This window comes from Lodderomyces beijingensis (assembly GCF_963989305.1).
Source record: "Lodderomyces beijingensis strain CBS 14171 genome assembly, chromosome: 3".
NCBI classification, from domain to species: domain Eukaryota; kingdom Fungi; phylum Ascomycota; class Pichiomycetes; order Serinales; family Debaryomycetaceae; genus Lodderomyces; species Lodderomyces beijingensis.
The window spans coordinates 625,757-640,471 of record NC_089972.1 but is presented as its reverse complement, the minus strand read 5'-3'; the positions used below and the strand labels follow the sequence as shown (position 1 = coordinate 640,471).

Sequence of the window (14,715 nt, the reverse complement as noted above, 5' to 3'; positions counted from 1 at the left end):
GACTGTACAATTTATTGCCGTTTGCCTTGCTATATCGGTAATTTGGTACAGCCCGATTTCCACCTGCTCCCCTTTTTTCGAGCAAGGACTCCCGTCTTTCTTTTCTGTTTGTTCTTCTTTGATTAATTGCTGCCGTTGTTAGATCTGTATTATGGCAGAGACGGAGACTGTAAGCAAAAATGTTATCAAGATCAACAAGACGTATGTTGACATATTCCAAAATTCAATATGAGGAATAGGCAGAAGGTGGCGACGTTACTAACTCGAAACTACAGACACTCGGCCCCTCGAAACAGTAGGAAACTAGGAATTGCGTTGGCAGCATGGAAAAAGCTCAAGGCATCAACAAACACACCATCGCTGGAAGAAGTGGCAGTGGCTGCTGCCGTGGACGATGAAGAACGCGATATGCCAAAGAATGTGCGTCCAGAGTCGATAATCGAAGAAGGACCCGATGGTGAAATCTTTGTCTTCCACAAGTGCCCACCGGTACTTGAGATCTGGGACGCGCAAGCTGCGGACCACGATTCCGCAAGCGATACCATTTACTTGCAAGCACAGATTGTCCTTGGAAACGACTTTCAGCTCAGGTGCTTCAAAATCGTGGAGAAGTGCCAAGGGGTGTACACAATGGTTGCCGTCGTCTCGGTTAAGACCTTTGATTATATCGAGACATATGCACTAGAACCCGGCTCTATAACTTTGCACAGTTCCATTGCACTAGGCTTTGTTTCCCAAAGCTACGAGTTGCGAGCAAATAAATCATTTGCTTGCGTTGGGGCCAATGACGGATACATACACGTTTTCCAAATCGACTCGTTGCAGTTGCATTTGAAACTCGGGAATGGCGACTCGAGCATGTCTGGTTTACAGAAAAACCATAGACTGGCTCTTTGCGATCAAAAGATTGCCAACTTGAAGGAAGACCACGTGGTTATCCAGACAAGCACCTGTGGTGATTGTCCCATTTTTGACCTAGTCGATGGCTGGCTTGTCTACTCACCAGTGCAAGCAGAGTACAAGTACTTGAAGGCTGCGAAAAGGAATGAAAAGCCACGAGACTCGCTGGCGAGTTTAAAGGCTGACTTGGATCCAATCACTACCAACTACAACCTGCTGCAATTGCCGAGACAAAGATTGTCGATCTTTACTCCAATGAAGTTGCCCGTCTCAGCGCCGCTTTACAATAAGGTCATTGGCTCGCTTTCAAAATCGGCATTGGATGGCTTGTTTACGTTGTCGAAATTCTCGTCGCTGAAGTACAGGGAATACATGAATAATGAACTAGAGTTGAACAAGATTAGCAAATCGGTTGGTACAGCCTTGTATACAAACATTCAAAAAAGTTCTGAGATGTTGAAGCCAAACAATAATCAGATTGTGACTGTTTTAGACTTGCGAAACGACAAAAACTTGGCAACATTTAAACCCCCTGGCGGGGTTTCGGCTGTATCGTTGTCACCGTATGACATGCAATTGGTCACGACCAATGTCAGGGGCGACAGCCTATACATGTGGGATTTATTTCGACTACCTAAAGATATTCTGCTTATTGGCAAGTTTGCAAGAGGGCAAACTGCCGCGGTTATAAAAGACATTTTCTGGTTCAACAAGGATGATGGTCAAAAACAGCGAGGATCAAACTTTGGATTCGGCTGCATCTCCAAGGCCTCGGGTTCAGTCCACTGGTACAGCACAGATTTTTTAAGCGATGGGGATTCTGGGACCAAGGGTCCTTTATCTGGTAAGTCATCCCGCTCCAGGAGAAAGCTGCACGACCGGCCACCTACCAACTGGACTTTGTCCTCTTTCGGAGCAGAGAAGTTTGTGAATATCTTTGGGAACCAGTTGGGGGTTGTAAATGGGGAAGGGACCTTGAAGTTGATTGACGCTTCAAATGGAGAAAACTTTCACGAGTTCCGACTTCCAGCAAGAGCAGCCAAGGAGTTTCAAAATCCAGAGAGTTTTACCAACACCACAGCAACTGAAGGAAAAGAGCTGCTCAATCCCATTTCCCAAGCTGAGATTGAGACTTGCCCCCCTTTCTTGAACCTCATCAACAGGAATAACGTGGAATTTGCTACCTACACTTACAACAAAGAGGAATTGAATGAGTTTGGAAGCGTGATACCTTCCGTTCCGATAAGCGTCAAATCTGCTAGAAAGGAAACATGTGCCAGCTTGCCTAAACTCAACCACGGATCCGAGCCTTCTTCGGAGGATGAAAATTGGCCAAGACTAGGTCAGTTGATGATTGACCAGGATGATGATGAGACTATGAGCGATTGAATGGGTTAGGTTATACAAATTTACAAGTTTACAAAATATACAAAATATACATAACATACTTACACGCATACATATATATCTACATATATATATATTCACATTTACTTCTGTATATTGGGTTATTCAAGCTTGAAAATGTTGTAGATCAAAGTATCGTAATCTCTTCTCAAAGATCAATATCAGCTGTTGTTAGGAAAATGGGTGCACGTGACTTGAGATGAAATTTTGCGACCAGGTTTGGTTTTCCATTTTTTGAAAAAAGGAACCCTCGATAACGCAGCCATTGGTTGGGAAACCTTCAGACGTGGTTCTTGCTGATGATATAAGAAAAGATATAAACAGATAGACAGAAAACGTGTCGTTTTGAAAACAAAAGCATTTCCATCCATAAATAAATGCTAACACGACGCGGGCTATACAGTCAATGTCGGCTCCGGCGTTTACAAAAGATTGCAGAAAGAATACGATGCACGCGAGTGGTTCCATATTCATCCTCATCCAGAGCTCGTTCTTCCAGACCCACTCGCTTTTGCCGACCGTATTCCACAGCTCCTGAAGCTTTGTTTAGCTGGGTGTCCAATCCATCCAGAGAGAAAGTCGACGCGGAGACCAACTACGAAAATAGGGTCTCCCCAGAACAGACGAAATTTTCACTTCAGCTAGATCTTTTACTACAAGACAAAGACTATGAGACGATCCTCTCTCGTGCTGACAAGTTGGATCACCATTCGATGGCTCATATAATAAACAGGGTGAGAAGCACACTCCCGTTTGGAACCGTGGAAGGGCTGGAGACTGCCATTGAGATGTTGCCATGGAGCCTACAGGATGATTTCGAATTGGAAAAGGCTAAACCGGTCTTGGATTTTCTTAAACATCTCGCAACAAGAGCCGACCTTTTGTTGGAGCAACAGAGCAACCACACCAGCTACAACCATTTTCTCAGAAATATGGTTTGGGTCTATTACCATCTAAACGACATTGACAAACTTGCCCATTGCGTTTCACTTTTACGAAACCACTTGGACGAGCAAACAATTGCATACCATCTTAATGCCCTCATGACAAATTACGAATTTGAAGCTTTCAAAGCAGAGTTCAAGAACATCATCATCAACAACAATATCAAGTTTTCTGCAAACTTGTTTGACTTTATCGTCACGCAGCTAATCTCCAGTGACTGTTTGTTTGAGATTTTATTCCACTGCTATCAAGTTTGGGATATAGCTCCCAAATGCGAGCGTCCAACCCCCGAGCTGATGTGCAAGATCTTGCACGAGATGTACAAGTATGGTACGTACCCGGAAGTGCAAACTTTTGAGAGTCTTGTGATCAAGCATTATGGCGCGCATTTTTCAGTGCAAAGTGAAGTTTTCCAAAACGAAATCAAGATACGAGAATACATTTCATTAAAGAAGAACTTGAGTGACGCAGATTACGACGTTATTGAAAGGATCATGCCCGATGACAACCAGGAAGTGGAAGCATTTTGCCTTCTGTGGGTCAAGTTTATGGCTCTTTATTCCGACTTGGAGAATGTCAAGTATATCATTCAATTGTACCACGATAAAACCGGTGAGTCGATCCCTCCCGGGTTCTTTAAGCTGCTAGTGAAATATTACAGAGGTAATAATCAATTTCACCAGCTTTTGAAGCTTTTCAAAGAAAGCACCAAAACCATTCCTTACAACGAGGAGTATTTGAAGTCCTTAGCTGGAGCTTTCATCGATTGCTACTCTAGATTTGCACCGGAGTTTGTCTCGCAGTTGAACCAATGGTTGGGCAAGCCCAATTTTTTCAAGTTGCAAAAGCTAGAGTCTCAGTTTACGCCGTTTCATTTAGCAGAACCTATAAACTTGAGAAAATATAGAGGGTTTGGAGATTTGCGACGACCTCGCAACTCGAGATCTTATGATAATGATTTTGGTGGTGTCTCCGGTAGTATCCGGCCACGACTGCAAGCGCAAGTGCAAGTGCAAGCAAACCTCGCAAAAGCCGAGGTCAGATTCCGCATCGAGGAGGGTTTCCCCGCATTGATTGAACGCGGCATCAGACCAGACGTGAAAGTCGTATATGAAACTTTCCGCGCCGGTGGATTGGAAGATGCGATATTGATCAAAAACTTGCTTCAGCGAACCAGACAATATAACTGGAAAGTTGAAAAGCTATTTGAGCTTCGAACGTTGCAGCACCATTCTTTAACGAAAGAGATTGCATTGAGGTACTTCCGTGAAAACAAGGATCAGCTCAACGATAGCCACAAGTTTATATTCATTCGGATCTTGATCAATTTCGACTTGTTTGAAGAAGCGCAGTATCTACTTGACGGTCTTGACACCTACTATATGAATGACAAGAACAAAGCCTTTCAATTGAATCTCCAGTTGAGGATGTACTTGGCCCAGAATGAATTTCAGGAAATGATTCGGGTAATCAAACAATTTCCCCTCGAGCTGGCTTATTTGTACCCGTCCATGGTGAATAACTGCATCCATGTTGAAAGCGCATTGATTCGCAAGTTGAGAAAGAAAAACGGAGACGGCTTGGTGTCAGATAAGGAAAAGCTTGAAGTCGGACAGCTATGCTTGCTGACTTTACGAGATTTCACGGCAAGAGCTGAGCTGGTGATATTGGAGGATGATGGGAAGATACCAGAGTTGATTGCAAGCACTTTTGAAACTTTGGACGAGTGGCGTAACCACTCCCACCAGATCTGAAGATTTGAACCCCCCCCCCCCCCCTACATCTATTTTTTTGAACCTGCTGGTCTTTACGAGCAATGACCATGACGTGACGAGTCCGGACACTACATAGACCATGAGAGTTTGGTAATCTCTCTCACAAATAGCATCTATATAGTTTTCAAGATAACCATGCATTGAAGATACGATCCCTGATTGAAAAACTCCTGGTTGGTGGTGGATGCAAAACAATTTCAACGCGCACGAGATAACCCAAATTGGGAATTTACAACTATTTTTTTTTAGGTTCATGAAGATAATTCCATATGCGAAAACCACTTGCGAGAGAGATCCCCCCAAAGACAGCACGAGAAGACCACACCAACGTCAACAATGGATGGTCTTGCACTGAGCGATGCGCCATGGGATAGGCTAGTATGTACCGACGTCTCGAATCCACTTTTTTTTTCTTTTTTTTGGATTCCATTTGAAAGCTAACACTCCGTGTTCTAGGATCATGCGTTAGCCACCAGCGCCCTTTCCAAAATCTCAACGGCTTTAGAATGCTCGATATGTTCCGATATAATGATTATCCCAGTGACGAGTGAATGCGGCCATACATACTGCTATGGATGCATAAACCAGTGGTTCAAGAACAAGGTCAACTGCCCCACATGCCGGCATCGAGTCGAGATGAAGCCCGCATTGAACTTGAAACTCAATGAAATATGCAAGACGATAATTGATCTATCTGTGGAGAACACGACTGACCCCGCGAACCTGCTAGCGGCTCGAACAGCGGAGTATATCCTGGAATATACCAAGCACGCGCAAACAAAGAAACTATACGGGGGGATATTTGAAAACACGACGCTGACGTTGATTGACACGTCGGACGGCGTTCCCAGGTGCGGCCATTGCCATTGGGAAGCTCACGGGTCGGTGTGCTTGCATTGTGGACGAAGGTTCCGAATACCGCAGGATAGTGACGGCGAAGGCGAAGACGAGGATGAATATTATGAAGATGTTCGCACGAGCCGTGGTGTCGAGGCTTCGCTGGATGCATATGACTCCGATGATAGCTTTATTGATACTCGCACCGCTGAGGAAATCTTGCGCGAATCCGATCGTCGTCACCGCACCAGCGGCCGGGGCCGAGGCCGAGGAAGTGGTAGTGGTAGTGGTAGCGGTAGCGGTACTGGTAACAATAGGAATGCTGGCGGTGGCGGAGTTGGTGACAGCTCGTTTGAAGTTGATGTCGATCTGGGCGACGATGAAGAGATGGCGAGGATCGACGTTCTTTCATCCGACGAGGACGCTGCGCGAGCTAGATTCTCCCCTGCTGAAGACTGGAGTGGCTTTGAAAGTGCATCTTCTAGCAACAGTCACTTGGTTAGAGACTACGTGCGACTGCACGCGGTCCGATTAAGCGAAGATGAAGACGACGATGAACAAGACGAGGGCAATCCACGACAACCCGCGCGTGACACTGGACTTATCGCGAGACTACGCATGAGAATGAGCTCGGATAATGAGGACGACTTGGATGAGGTGGATGAGGTGGACGATGAAGATGACGACGATGCAGATGATGATGACGACGACGAAGATGCAGATGGTGATGGCGATGACGACGAGGATGACGTGAGTATCCACTTGCCCGCATACGACGACCAATCAGCTGGTTACGATTCCGAATCATTGAGCGACGCACTAGCTGAGTTCCATGACGGTAGAAATGTCGATTTACAAGAGGCGAGCCACGACGAAACTTATGATGACAGTGAAGGGGAAATGCACTACTATGATAGCGATTGGGGTCCTAGACGAGCTAGAAGTGACTCTGCAAGCTTTGTTGCTCCGGAGTACCATCCTCGTGGCAATCATGGCGGTGCTAGTGACTACGAAGAAGGTCTTGATGAACAATCTTTCTATGAGTCGGAGAATGAAGCTTGGTGATCTTCACAGAGGGGAAAATAAAAGGGGGGGGGAACAGTTTCCTGTTTAAAATTTTGGGGGTGGGCTTGGTTTTAATAGACATGTTTTTTGGGGTGCTGATGTGTCTATACATAAAAATATACTGGGATTTTGTTTTTTTTTCTAGCTAGCTTCGTTTTGATTTGTAGTAGAGTAGGTTTAACATGTGCTTGACAACATGCTTTCAGCTGGAAGTGAACCTTTTCCTGGACTGGATGGTTTTACTTCTCAGTGTGGGGATCTCCATGTATCATCCACTGGCACAAGTGGTGTGCACGTGATCAACTTCCGCTATTACCAATGAGAGTGGACAAAAAAAAAATCATCCGACCTAGAAAACTCGAACCAAGCAACTTTCTTCAACGAAACGATTCCACGCAAGTTTTCCAGAACCAATTGAACCTTTTCCTCCTCAGTTATCAAGTGCGACCAAGGAATCCTACGACGTCAAGAGCTATTCTACGAAGAAACACCAATCCAGAAAAAAAAAGAGTTGAGAAATGAACCCGCAAAGAATTATTGAGTTACAACAACGTTACCAGACCACACCAAAGCCACTTTGGTTGAGAGGAAAGCAGTCTGCTATGCTCGTTTACCCATTCTATGCTTTGTTCACTGTTGCCACTATTGCTCCGCTTTATTACATGGGCCGTGCCATCTGTGGAATCAAGGATGAAAAGTAGATAGGGCCATTTATATTTTTTAGGCTAGCTATCCAAAATCTATGTCTATTACGTTTTGTTTTCTTTATGAAAGTGTAAAACTCTGGTCTGCTCTCTGGGTTGAAATGTGTATTTGGTTGGTTCAACATGATGAAGATCATCGTCGTCGTTACTCTGTTGTGTGCTGGTAGATGTCGCGACATTGCCTCACGACACTGGACCCAGCAAGTATTAGGTGTGTTGTTTACTTTAGGTGAGCGTTCTGAATCAATTGCAACATACGGATTCACACAACCAGGACACACCGGGATGAATACAAAGTCGCTAAATAAAAACTTTTACAAGGTCAATAGCTTGGTGGAGAGGAAGCTCCGCAAGTTTCTATCGGGGCCCAAAAAGGGAGAAACTTTTGAATTGAAAAATGGGTTGGTGTCGCAATACAAGCATGAACGGAAAGATGCCATTCAAAGAGTGATCCAGGCCATGACAGTGGGCAAAGACGTCTCGTCGTTGTTCCCGGATGTCTTGAAGAATATAGCAACGTATGACTTGGAACAGAAGAAGTTGGTTTACTTGTACTTGATGAACTACGCCAAAACCCATCCTGAGTTGTGCATCTTGGCAGTCAATACGTTTGTTCAGGACACCGAGGACCCCAACCCTTTGGTCAGAGCCTTGGCGATCAGAACCATGGGGTGCATTCGGGTGGCCAAGATGGTGGACTACATGGAAATACCATTGGCCAGAACTTTGAAGGATGAAAACCCCTATGTTCGGAAAACAGCAGCTATATGTGTCGCCAAGTTGTTTGATCTCAACCCGGAACTTTGCGTCGAATTTGGCTTCTTGGACGATTTGAAAAAGCTCATGTCCGATGCCAACCCCATGGTTGTTGCAAATTCCATAAATGCCTTGTACGAAATTCGAGACTTGAACGATGACCCGAATTTGACAATTTTGGAACTCAATGGCGAAGTTATTAGAAGCTTGTTGTTGTGTTTGAATGAGTGCACGGAATGGGGCCGAATCACCATCTTGACCACGTTGACTGAATACGATACCGCTGGAAAACCAGACGAGGCGAACCACATTGTTGAAAGAGTGATACCGCAGTTGCAGCATGTTAATCCTTCGGTTGTATTGAGCTCCATAAAGGCCATCTTGTGCCACATTGAAAATATCCCGGTAACAGCACAAAGACAATCGGTTTTGAAGAAATTATCAGCACCTTTGGTCTCCTTGGTCAGCTCCTCGATCCCCGAGGCGCAATACGTCGGATTGAAAAACATTCGAATCATCTTGGAAAAATACCCCAACATCTTGTCCAAGGAATTGAGAGTGTTTTTCATCAAGTACTCCGATCCGCTATATTTGAAGTTGGAGAAATTGGAAATCATGGTGAGGCTCGCGAATGAAAGCAATTGCGAGTTGTTGTTGGGAGAGTTGAGGGAATATGCTATGGAATTTGAGCCTGCGTTAGTGGCAAAGGCAATCAAGTCGATTGGAGCAGTAGCGATTAAACTTAGTGGCTCGGCGATCAAGGCAGTTAACCTTTTAAACGACATGATTGACCAAAGAGGAGGAGATTTGATTGTAAACGAATCGGTTATCCAATTGATCAATGTTTTGCGGAGATACCCAGGAAAGGGCGACATTGCGTCATTGATTATACCGATAATCTCCAGCCGCGCTACGGAGTTGGACAATAATGATGCCTTGGCTGGATTCGTGTGGGTGTTGGGACAGTACCCCAAATACTTTACTAATTTGCATGAGAAGCTACAATCTTTAATCAATGGGTTCTTGGACTATGACTCGCTTTTGCAATTGAACATCTTGACCACCATTGTCAAGATTAATCTTGAGATGCCGGGTAAACAATATGCTCCCTTGCTTCAGAAAATCTTGGAACTTGCCACAAAGGAGTGTGAGAATGCCGATGTTAGAGACAAGGCCTACATCTACTGGAGATTGCTTTCGTCATCCACCTCGGAGTCATTGCAGAAGAAGATTATTTTGACAAAACTCCCGCCGATCGAATCCACCATCTCCAGTTTCAATCCGCAACTCTTGGAGACCTTGATGCGGGAATTGTCAACATTGTCATCCGTCTACTACAAACCAGCCAAAAACTTTATCGATCCAAAAGCATATAAACGGGTCCCTATTGGTAAAAAGAAAGGTGAGATGGATGAGCTCACTACGGCTGCAAAGCAAGAAATCATCGACAGCAGCTCGAGAAACGAAGACTTGTTGAACTTTGACGATGATGAAGATGAGGAAGAGAATGGATTCAGTTTGGACAGTGGGTCAGGCTCAAAGAGCGACGGCGGAGTCAATGACTTGTTGAGTGATTTGAATGACTTGTTTAGTACACCTGTTGGAAACTCGAGTAAACCCGCCTCGACCAATATCGACATTTTGGAACTTTTCAACAGCGCACCGAAACAGCCGTCCAACAATACCAACAACAGCAGCAACACCACCACCGCCACCGCCAACAACAACACTAACCCCAATGGTAACAACGGCAACAACCAAAAGAGCACAAGCAATGATCTATTAGATTTGTTTTAAGTTTTTGTACACACGTCTGCTTATCCCCGCATACATACTCTTTCTGTCTCTCTTTGCATACATTATAGACTCTGTAAAAAATCACTTACAACATCAGTACGTTTAATCTCTTCAACTTCTTCCCTCGCTTCAATCTCGGGCTCAGAAACAGCGTCCATGGCCACGTCCGCGACCAAACTCTTAATTTTACTCCGCACATCACCGCATACCCGATCAACTTCCTCAATTTCCCTTTGCTTATCCCCGATTTGCTTCTTTAGTAGCATAATCAAACTCTCGCGGCTCTGATGAGGCCGATACGTGTTCAACAAGTGATTGAAATTAATCAACAATAAACTGATATCTTGTATTTTCGGCTCGAATTTCCCCGGATCGACACTGAGCAATCCCACCAAGTCCAAGAAATTGAGCAAGAGTGAGTCCATGATCTTGTGGAGTTCCTGGATCTTGGATTCGGAAGTTAGGCTCGCGTCGTCTTGATAAAGTTGGGTCCATTGCGTGTCCTTGAGGTTCGGTAGTTTGTCTTCGAAGGACCATATGTTTCCGTAACCGCGATATTGTGTGCCTGCTGGTTTTGCCGGTGGAACTAGAAATTGTAGTTCTTTAGGCGGCACGCTCGACCCATCCTTTTTGTCATCGGGATCTTCTTCTTGTTGTTGTTGTGATTGTTGGTCTTTCCATTCCTGCAATTTCGCGAGATTTTCCTCAGTGAAAAACTTTACGAACGGAGGTGGCGGTGGATAAAGTGAAGATATTAGATCATCTTCATTCGACATTGCCTTTTTGCTGAGAATCGAGAGAATAGGGGAACCTCGTGAGGCTGATGTCTTGAAATTTGCAATCTCCCTAAGCCTTTCCACTTCAAGTTCCTTGAAGTTTTCAAGGTGCCCGCGCGCGCGATATCATGAAGTTTGAAATGACAGGCGAAACCACCTTTACTAATCACCTCTCTTACAGGCATAACCACAACCGTAACTATAATCTCCTTATCCGCATCGATATATTTGCATATACAGACATAACAAATGGCAGAGGAAGACCGAATGGACGTAGACGGTAAGTTTTTGATCAAGAAGAAGAAGGAAACAGAAAAGAAACATCTCAATACTAACAAATCATCTATTATTTTTCTGCAGAAGTTGAAGAACAGCTGAAAGATTCAGAAGTTTCCAAGACGAACAAGCCGAAGTTTGAAGTCAAGAAATGGACGGCTGTGGCTTTCTGGTCCTGGGGTATGTATCACTTGCAACTTCAATTGTTGCTACACTCATGAATTTACAATGTGGAAACGAAGGACTCTGCTAACACGATCATAGATATACAAATTGAAAACTGTGCCATATGCAGAAACCATCTAATGGAGCCCTGTATTGAATGTCAGCCAAATGCAATTGCCAACGGAGGAGACGAGTGCATTGCAGCTTGGGGAATGTGTAATCATGCTTTCCATTTGCACTGCATCAAGAGATGGCTAAAGACTAGGAATGCTTGTCCTTTGGATAATACAGAATGGGTTTACCAGAAATTTGGAAAGTAAAACTAAGTTGGTTTTCTTTAATTTGCATCTAGAATGGAGAGAGAGAGAGAGAGAGAGAGGGATGAAAGGTGACAGAGGACGGGTGACGGGTGACGGAGGGAACGGTGGGGAAGGGTTGGAAAGAAGTTGCAAACTTCTATATGGTTATCATCATCATCTACTAGGTAATATAATCTTCAATGTTGACACATAAATATATTCACAAGTCTATCAATATTTTTTGCTATTATATCGCCAGTTCCTGTCAAATGTTCCAAGGTCTATAAAAGTTAGGCAAGATTGTTGAATGTCGTGAAGAGCTTCACCGTTGTCGATCCCCGATGTCTCAACAAAGAAAACGTATTGCCAGTTTTCCAAATTAGCAGGTCTGGAGTTTATTGAAGTGAGATTTATCCCATGCTTTTTGAACTTGACCAAAACATCGCATAAAGCTCCCGGGTTGTCATTAGGTAAAGTGAACATCAACGAGGTAACTCGCTCTCTGTTCTCTTCCTCTCCTTCTTTTCGTCTATCGTATCTAGGCGGGGTGTCGTAGCCAAGCACGAGGAACCTCGTGGTATTGTCGACGTTATCCTCTACTCCTTCTCGCAAAATAGGCACCTGGTACAATCTGGCGCTCATCATGGAAGAAATAGCTGCAATTTTCCCCAGTTTGTCCCGACTAGCCAACTCGGCAGCCTGTGAAGTAGACGCGGTATCAAGGCGAGTACATTTAGAACTGAGCAGTTTTAAGAATTTAGAAACCTGCGTCCATACTTGTGGATGTGAATATATCGTTTCAATTGCTTCGATGTTGCTGCCGTGGCTAAGTAAATTATGATGAATCGACACAAACTGTTCTCCCACGATGCGGAAATTGCAAGATTTTTGCGGATCAAGAAACCAATCTCGCAATAAGTCGTATGTAAAGACCACTTGGCCGTTTGTCGAGTTCTCAAATGGTACCACGGCATAGTCGACTGTCTGTGAATCTATGGCTTCGAAGCATTCTCCTATAGATTTCTTGGGTGAAATTTCAACATTGGGATGAAATTGCTGTAGTACCGCCTGCAAGATTTGGAAAAGGTTAGTCAAATTTATCCCTTTTCGTGAAATATTGGGCTAGTTACGGTTGAGGGCTCGGCTGCTGAACGTACTTGATGCGTATATGTGCCTTCTGGTCCTAGAAAGGCTACTTTCATCTGCGTGGTTGCTGGGAAAGGAAGAAGAGGGCGGGTAAAGCCTTGCAGGGTCAAAACCTTCTGGTCCAAACTGCATGAAAAAAGTTGGTCCGGTTCCAGTCCCATCAGTGGAATTTATGCGTTTCCATGCAAAAACCCACCACGTGGCCTAGCTGGCTAAATCAGAGCCACTGAGTAGAACCAAATCACTTTCACTTCAATAATCATCCAGCGATGACATTCAAGTTCGGCCATTTGAATCAACAGTGTGAGTCCGAGATCGAGGGATATGTTAGAATTTAGAGTTAGAGATTTCGCAAGATATAGAGATGAAAGTTGTGTGATCGTAAGTGGCTCTTTATTATCATTAAGCTCGGTAACGATCCACGAAGGACTGAGTCCAATGATTTTGCAAAACAAAACACCCAGTTAAAATAATAAAACATGAACCCAAGAAACACATCAACCTATACAGACACAGCAAAATTCAAATTGTAATGATGCAAAAAAAAACGTAAAATTAATTTGACATGGCATTATCAAGAAGAAAATCTTCTCATCTTTTTGCTAATCTCTTTATATGTCTTCAACAATGGTACCCTTTTCGGAAACGTAGATACCATCCAAGAACTTACGGATATCCTTGTTTCTGACACGGCAGATTTGTTGGATATCAGCACAGTTTTGAGAAACGTCTTCCAATGAGTTACCGGTGACAATCAACTCATCCTTTTGAGCACTGGACAAGTCCATGGTGACACCTTCGGTGATCTTGATTTGTCTCACTCTCTTTTCACCCAAAAAGTTTCTGATTTCAACAAACTTGGATCCGTCTTGGTCAACAATGTTGACATTGATTGGGAAATGCGCATAGACAAACCTCATCTTGTACTTGTAACCCTTGGTGACACCGGTGATCAAGTTGGCAATCAAAGACTTGACGGTTCTCAAAGCAGCAACGTGTTTTCTGTCACCGTTGTGGACAGTAATCTTGATGGCTCTGTTGGAGATCTTGGAATAGGTAACATCAATGTGTTTCAAGTTCTTGGTCAATTCGCCTCTTGGGCCAACAACTTTGATGACTCTGGCCCTGATGTCAACGGTAACACCCTCTGGGATATCTAAGATTTGATCGGTTTGGATGTACTTCATTCTTGTATTTTTGGACTTGATGAGCTGAAGAAAGTAGGAGCCTGGAGGTGAAAAATTAATTTTGATATTTTTCTGTTCCATTAATGCAAACTATTCAGCGTGAAAATGCGCACTGTCTTTATTAGTGAGGTTGGAGGAAAAAAAAATTAGGGCTAGAGCCCTAATACGGCTATTGACCCTATGGCAGGGGTTAAGACAGGCTAAAAACATCACAGCAACTCGCTCTATAACAAGCTGATGGGGTGCTACAGTAGCTGTCACCTAGTCTTGTATGCCATTGGCGTACTTCAGAGGTCTGTCCGCGGAGGAGGTTTCAATTTGAAAGGACTTGTCGACTATTTTATCTTTATATACTAATAAAACAGGCAATGAGAATCATGGCAACTGGCTAGAGGTGGCAGATTCTATTCTTGGAATTAAAAACACTTAGCACTATATCCATGCTTGTAAGTACGCTGTCATGTCGAGGGGGTGCTGTGGTTCTCTTGGTTTTGTTTGAATTTTTGACGCGATTTCATGTGTTTCTCTCAGAACTGATGCAAAATTTGGTGTGAAATTCGTAGATAAAAGTCTTTGCAGATTTGAATTGACAGAAAACTATCAAAAACCTCTTAAGTAAAGGTTTTGAATCTCAGTTCTTTCCTGATATCTAGTTTTTACACTTGAAGACGGCACAATTG

General features: G+C 43.9%; 7 protein-coding genes across 7 annotated transcripts; 4 read left to right on the top strand and 3 right to left on the bottom strand. All coding sequences in view use genetic code 12, as the record gives it.

Annotated features, from left to right (window-relative positions):
• Positions 1 to 151: 151 nt before the first annotated feature.
• Positions 152 to 2,289, top strand: LODBEIA_P23580 (uncharacterized protein; the record flags this gene model as incomplete). The annotated part of the gene is made up of 2 exons (XM_066972348.1): positions 152 to 201; positions 276 to 2,289. 2 exons carry the CDS (start codon positions 152 to 154, stop codon positions 2,287 to 2,289), a joined length of 2,064 nt encoding a protein of 687 aa, XP_066829296.1.
• An 806-nt stretch (positions 2,290 to 3,095) lies between these two features.
• Positions 3,096 to 5,006, top strand: LODBEIA_P23570 (uncharacterized protein; the record flags this gene model as incomplete). Its single annotated transcript, XM_066972347.1, has 1 exon — positions 3,096 to 5,006. The coding sequence occupies one exon, from the start codon at positions 3,096 to 3,098 to the stop codon at positions 5,004 to 5,006; it is 1,911 nt and encodes a 636-aa protein (XP_066829295.1).
• A 357-nt stretch (positions 5,007 to 5,363) lies between these two features.
• On the top strand, positions 5,364 to 6,929 carry LODBEIA_P23560 (uncharacterized protein; the record flags this gene model as incomplete). The annotated part of the gene is made up of 2 exons (XM_066972346.1): positions 5,364 to 5,405; positions 5,484 to 6,929. 2 exons carry the CDS (start codon positions 5,364 to 5,366, stop codon positions 6,927 to 6,929), a joined length of 1,488 nt encoding a protein of 495 aa, XP_066829294.1.
• A 989-nt stretch (positions 6,930 to 7,918) lies between these two features.
• Positions 7,919 to 10,186, top strand: LODBEIA_P23550 (uncharacterized protein; the record flags this gene model as incomplete). The annotated part of the gene is made up of 1 exon (XM_066972345.1): positions 7,919 to 10,186. One exon carries the CDS (start codon positions 7,919 to 7,921, stop codon positions 10,184 to 10,186), a length of 2,268 nt encoding a protein of 755 aa, XP_066829293.1.
• A 62-nt stretch (positions 10,187 to 10,248) lies between these two features.
• LODBEIA_P23540 (uncharacterized protein) lies at positions 10,249 to 10,962 on the bottom strand (the record flags this gene model as incomplete). Its single annotated transcript, XM_066972344.1, has 1 exon — positions 10,249 to 10,962. The coding sequence occupies one exon, from the start codon at positions 10,960 to 10,962 to the stop codon at positions 10,249 to 10,251; it is 714 nt and encodes a 237-aa protein (XP_066829292.1).
• Positions 10,963 to 11,933: 971 nt separating this feature from the next.
• Positions 11,934 to 13,009, bottom strand: LODBEIA_P23530 (uncharacterized protein; the record flags this gene model as incomplete). The annotated part of the gene is made up of 2 exons (XM_066972343.1): positions 11,934 to 12,770; positions 12,860 to 13,009. The coding sequence occupies 2 exons, from the start codon at positions 13,007 to 13,009 to the stop codon at positions 11,934 to 11,936; spliced, it is 987 nt and encodes a 328-aa protein (XP_066829291.1).
• Positions 13,010 to 13,459: 450 nt separating this feature from the next.
• Positions 13,460 to 14,116, bottom strand: LODBEIA_P23520 (60S ribosomal uL6 domain-containing protein; the record flags this gene model as incomplete). Its single annotated transcript, XM_066972342.1, has 1 exon — positions 13,460 to 14,116. One exon carries the CDS (start codon positions 14,114 to 14,116, stop codon positions 13,460 to 13,462), a length of 657 nt encoding a protein of 218 aa, XP_066829290.1.
• Between the last annotated feature and the right edge of the window lie 599 nt (positions 14,117 to 14,715).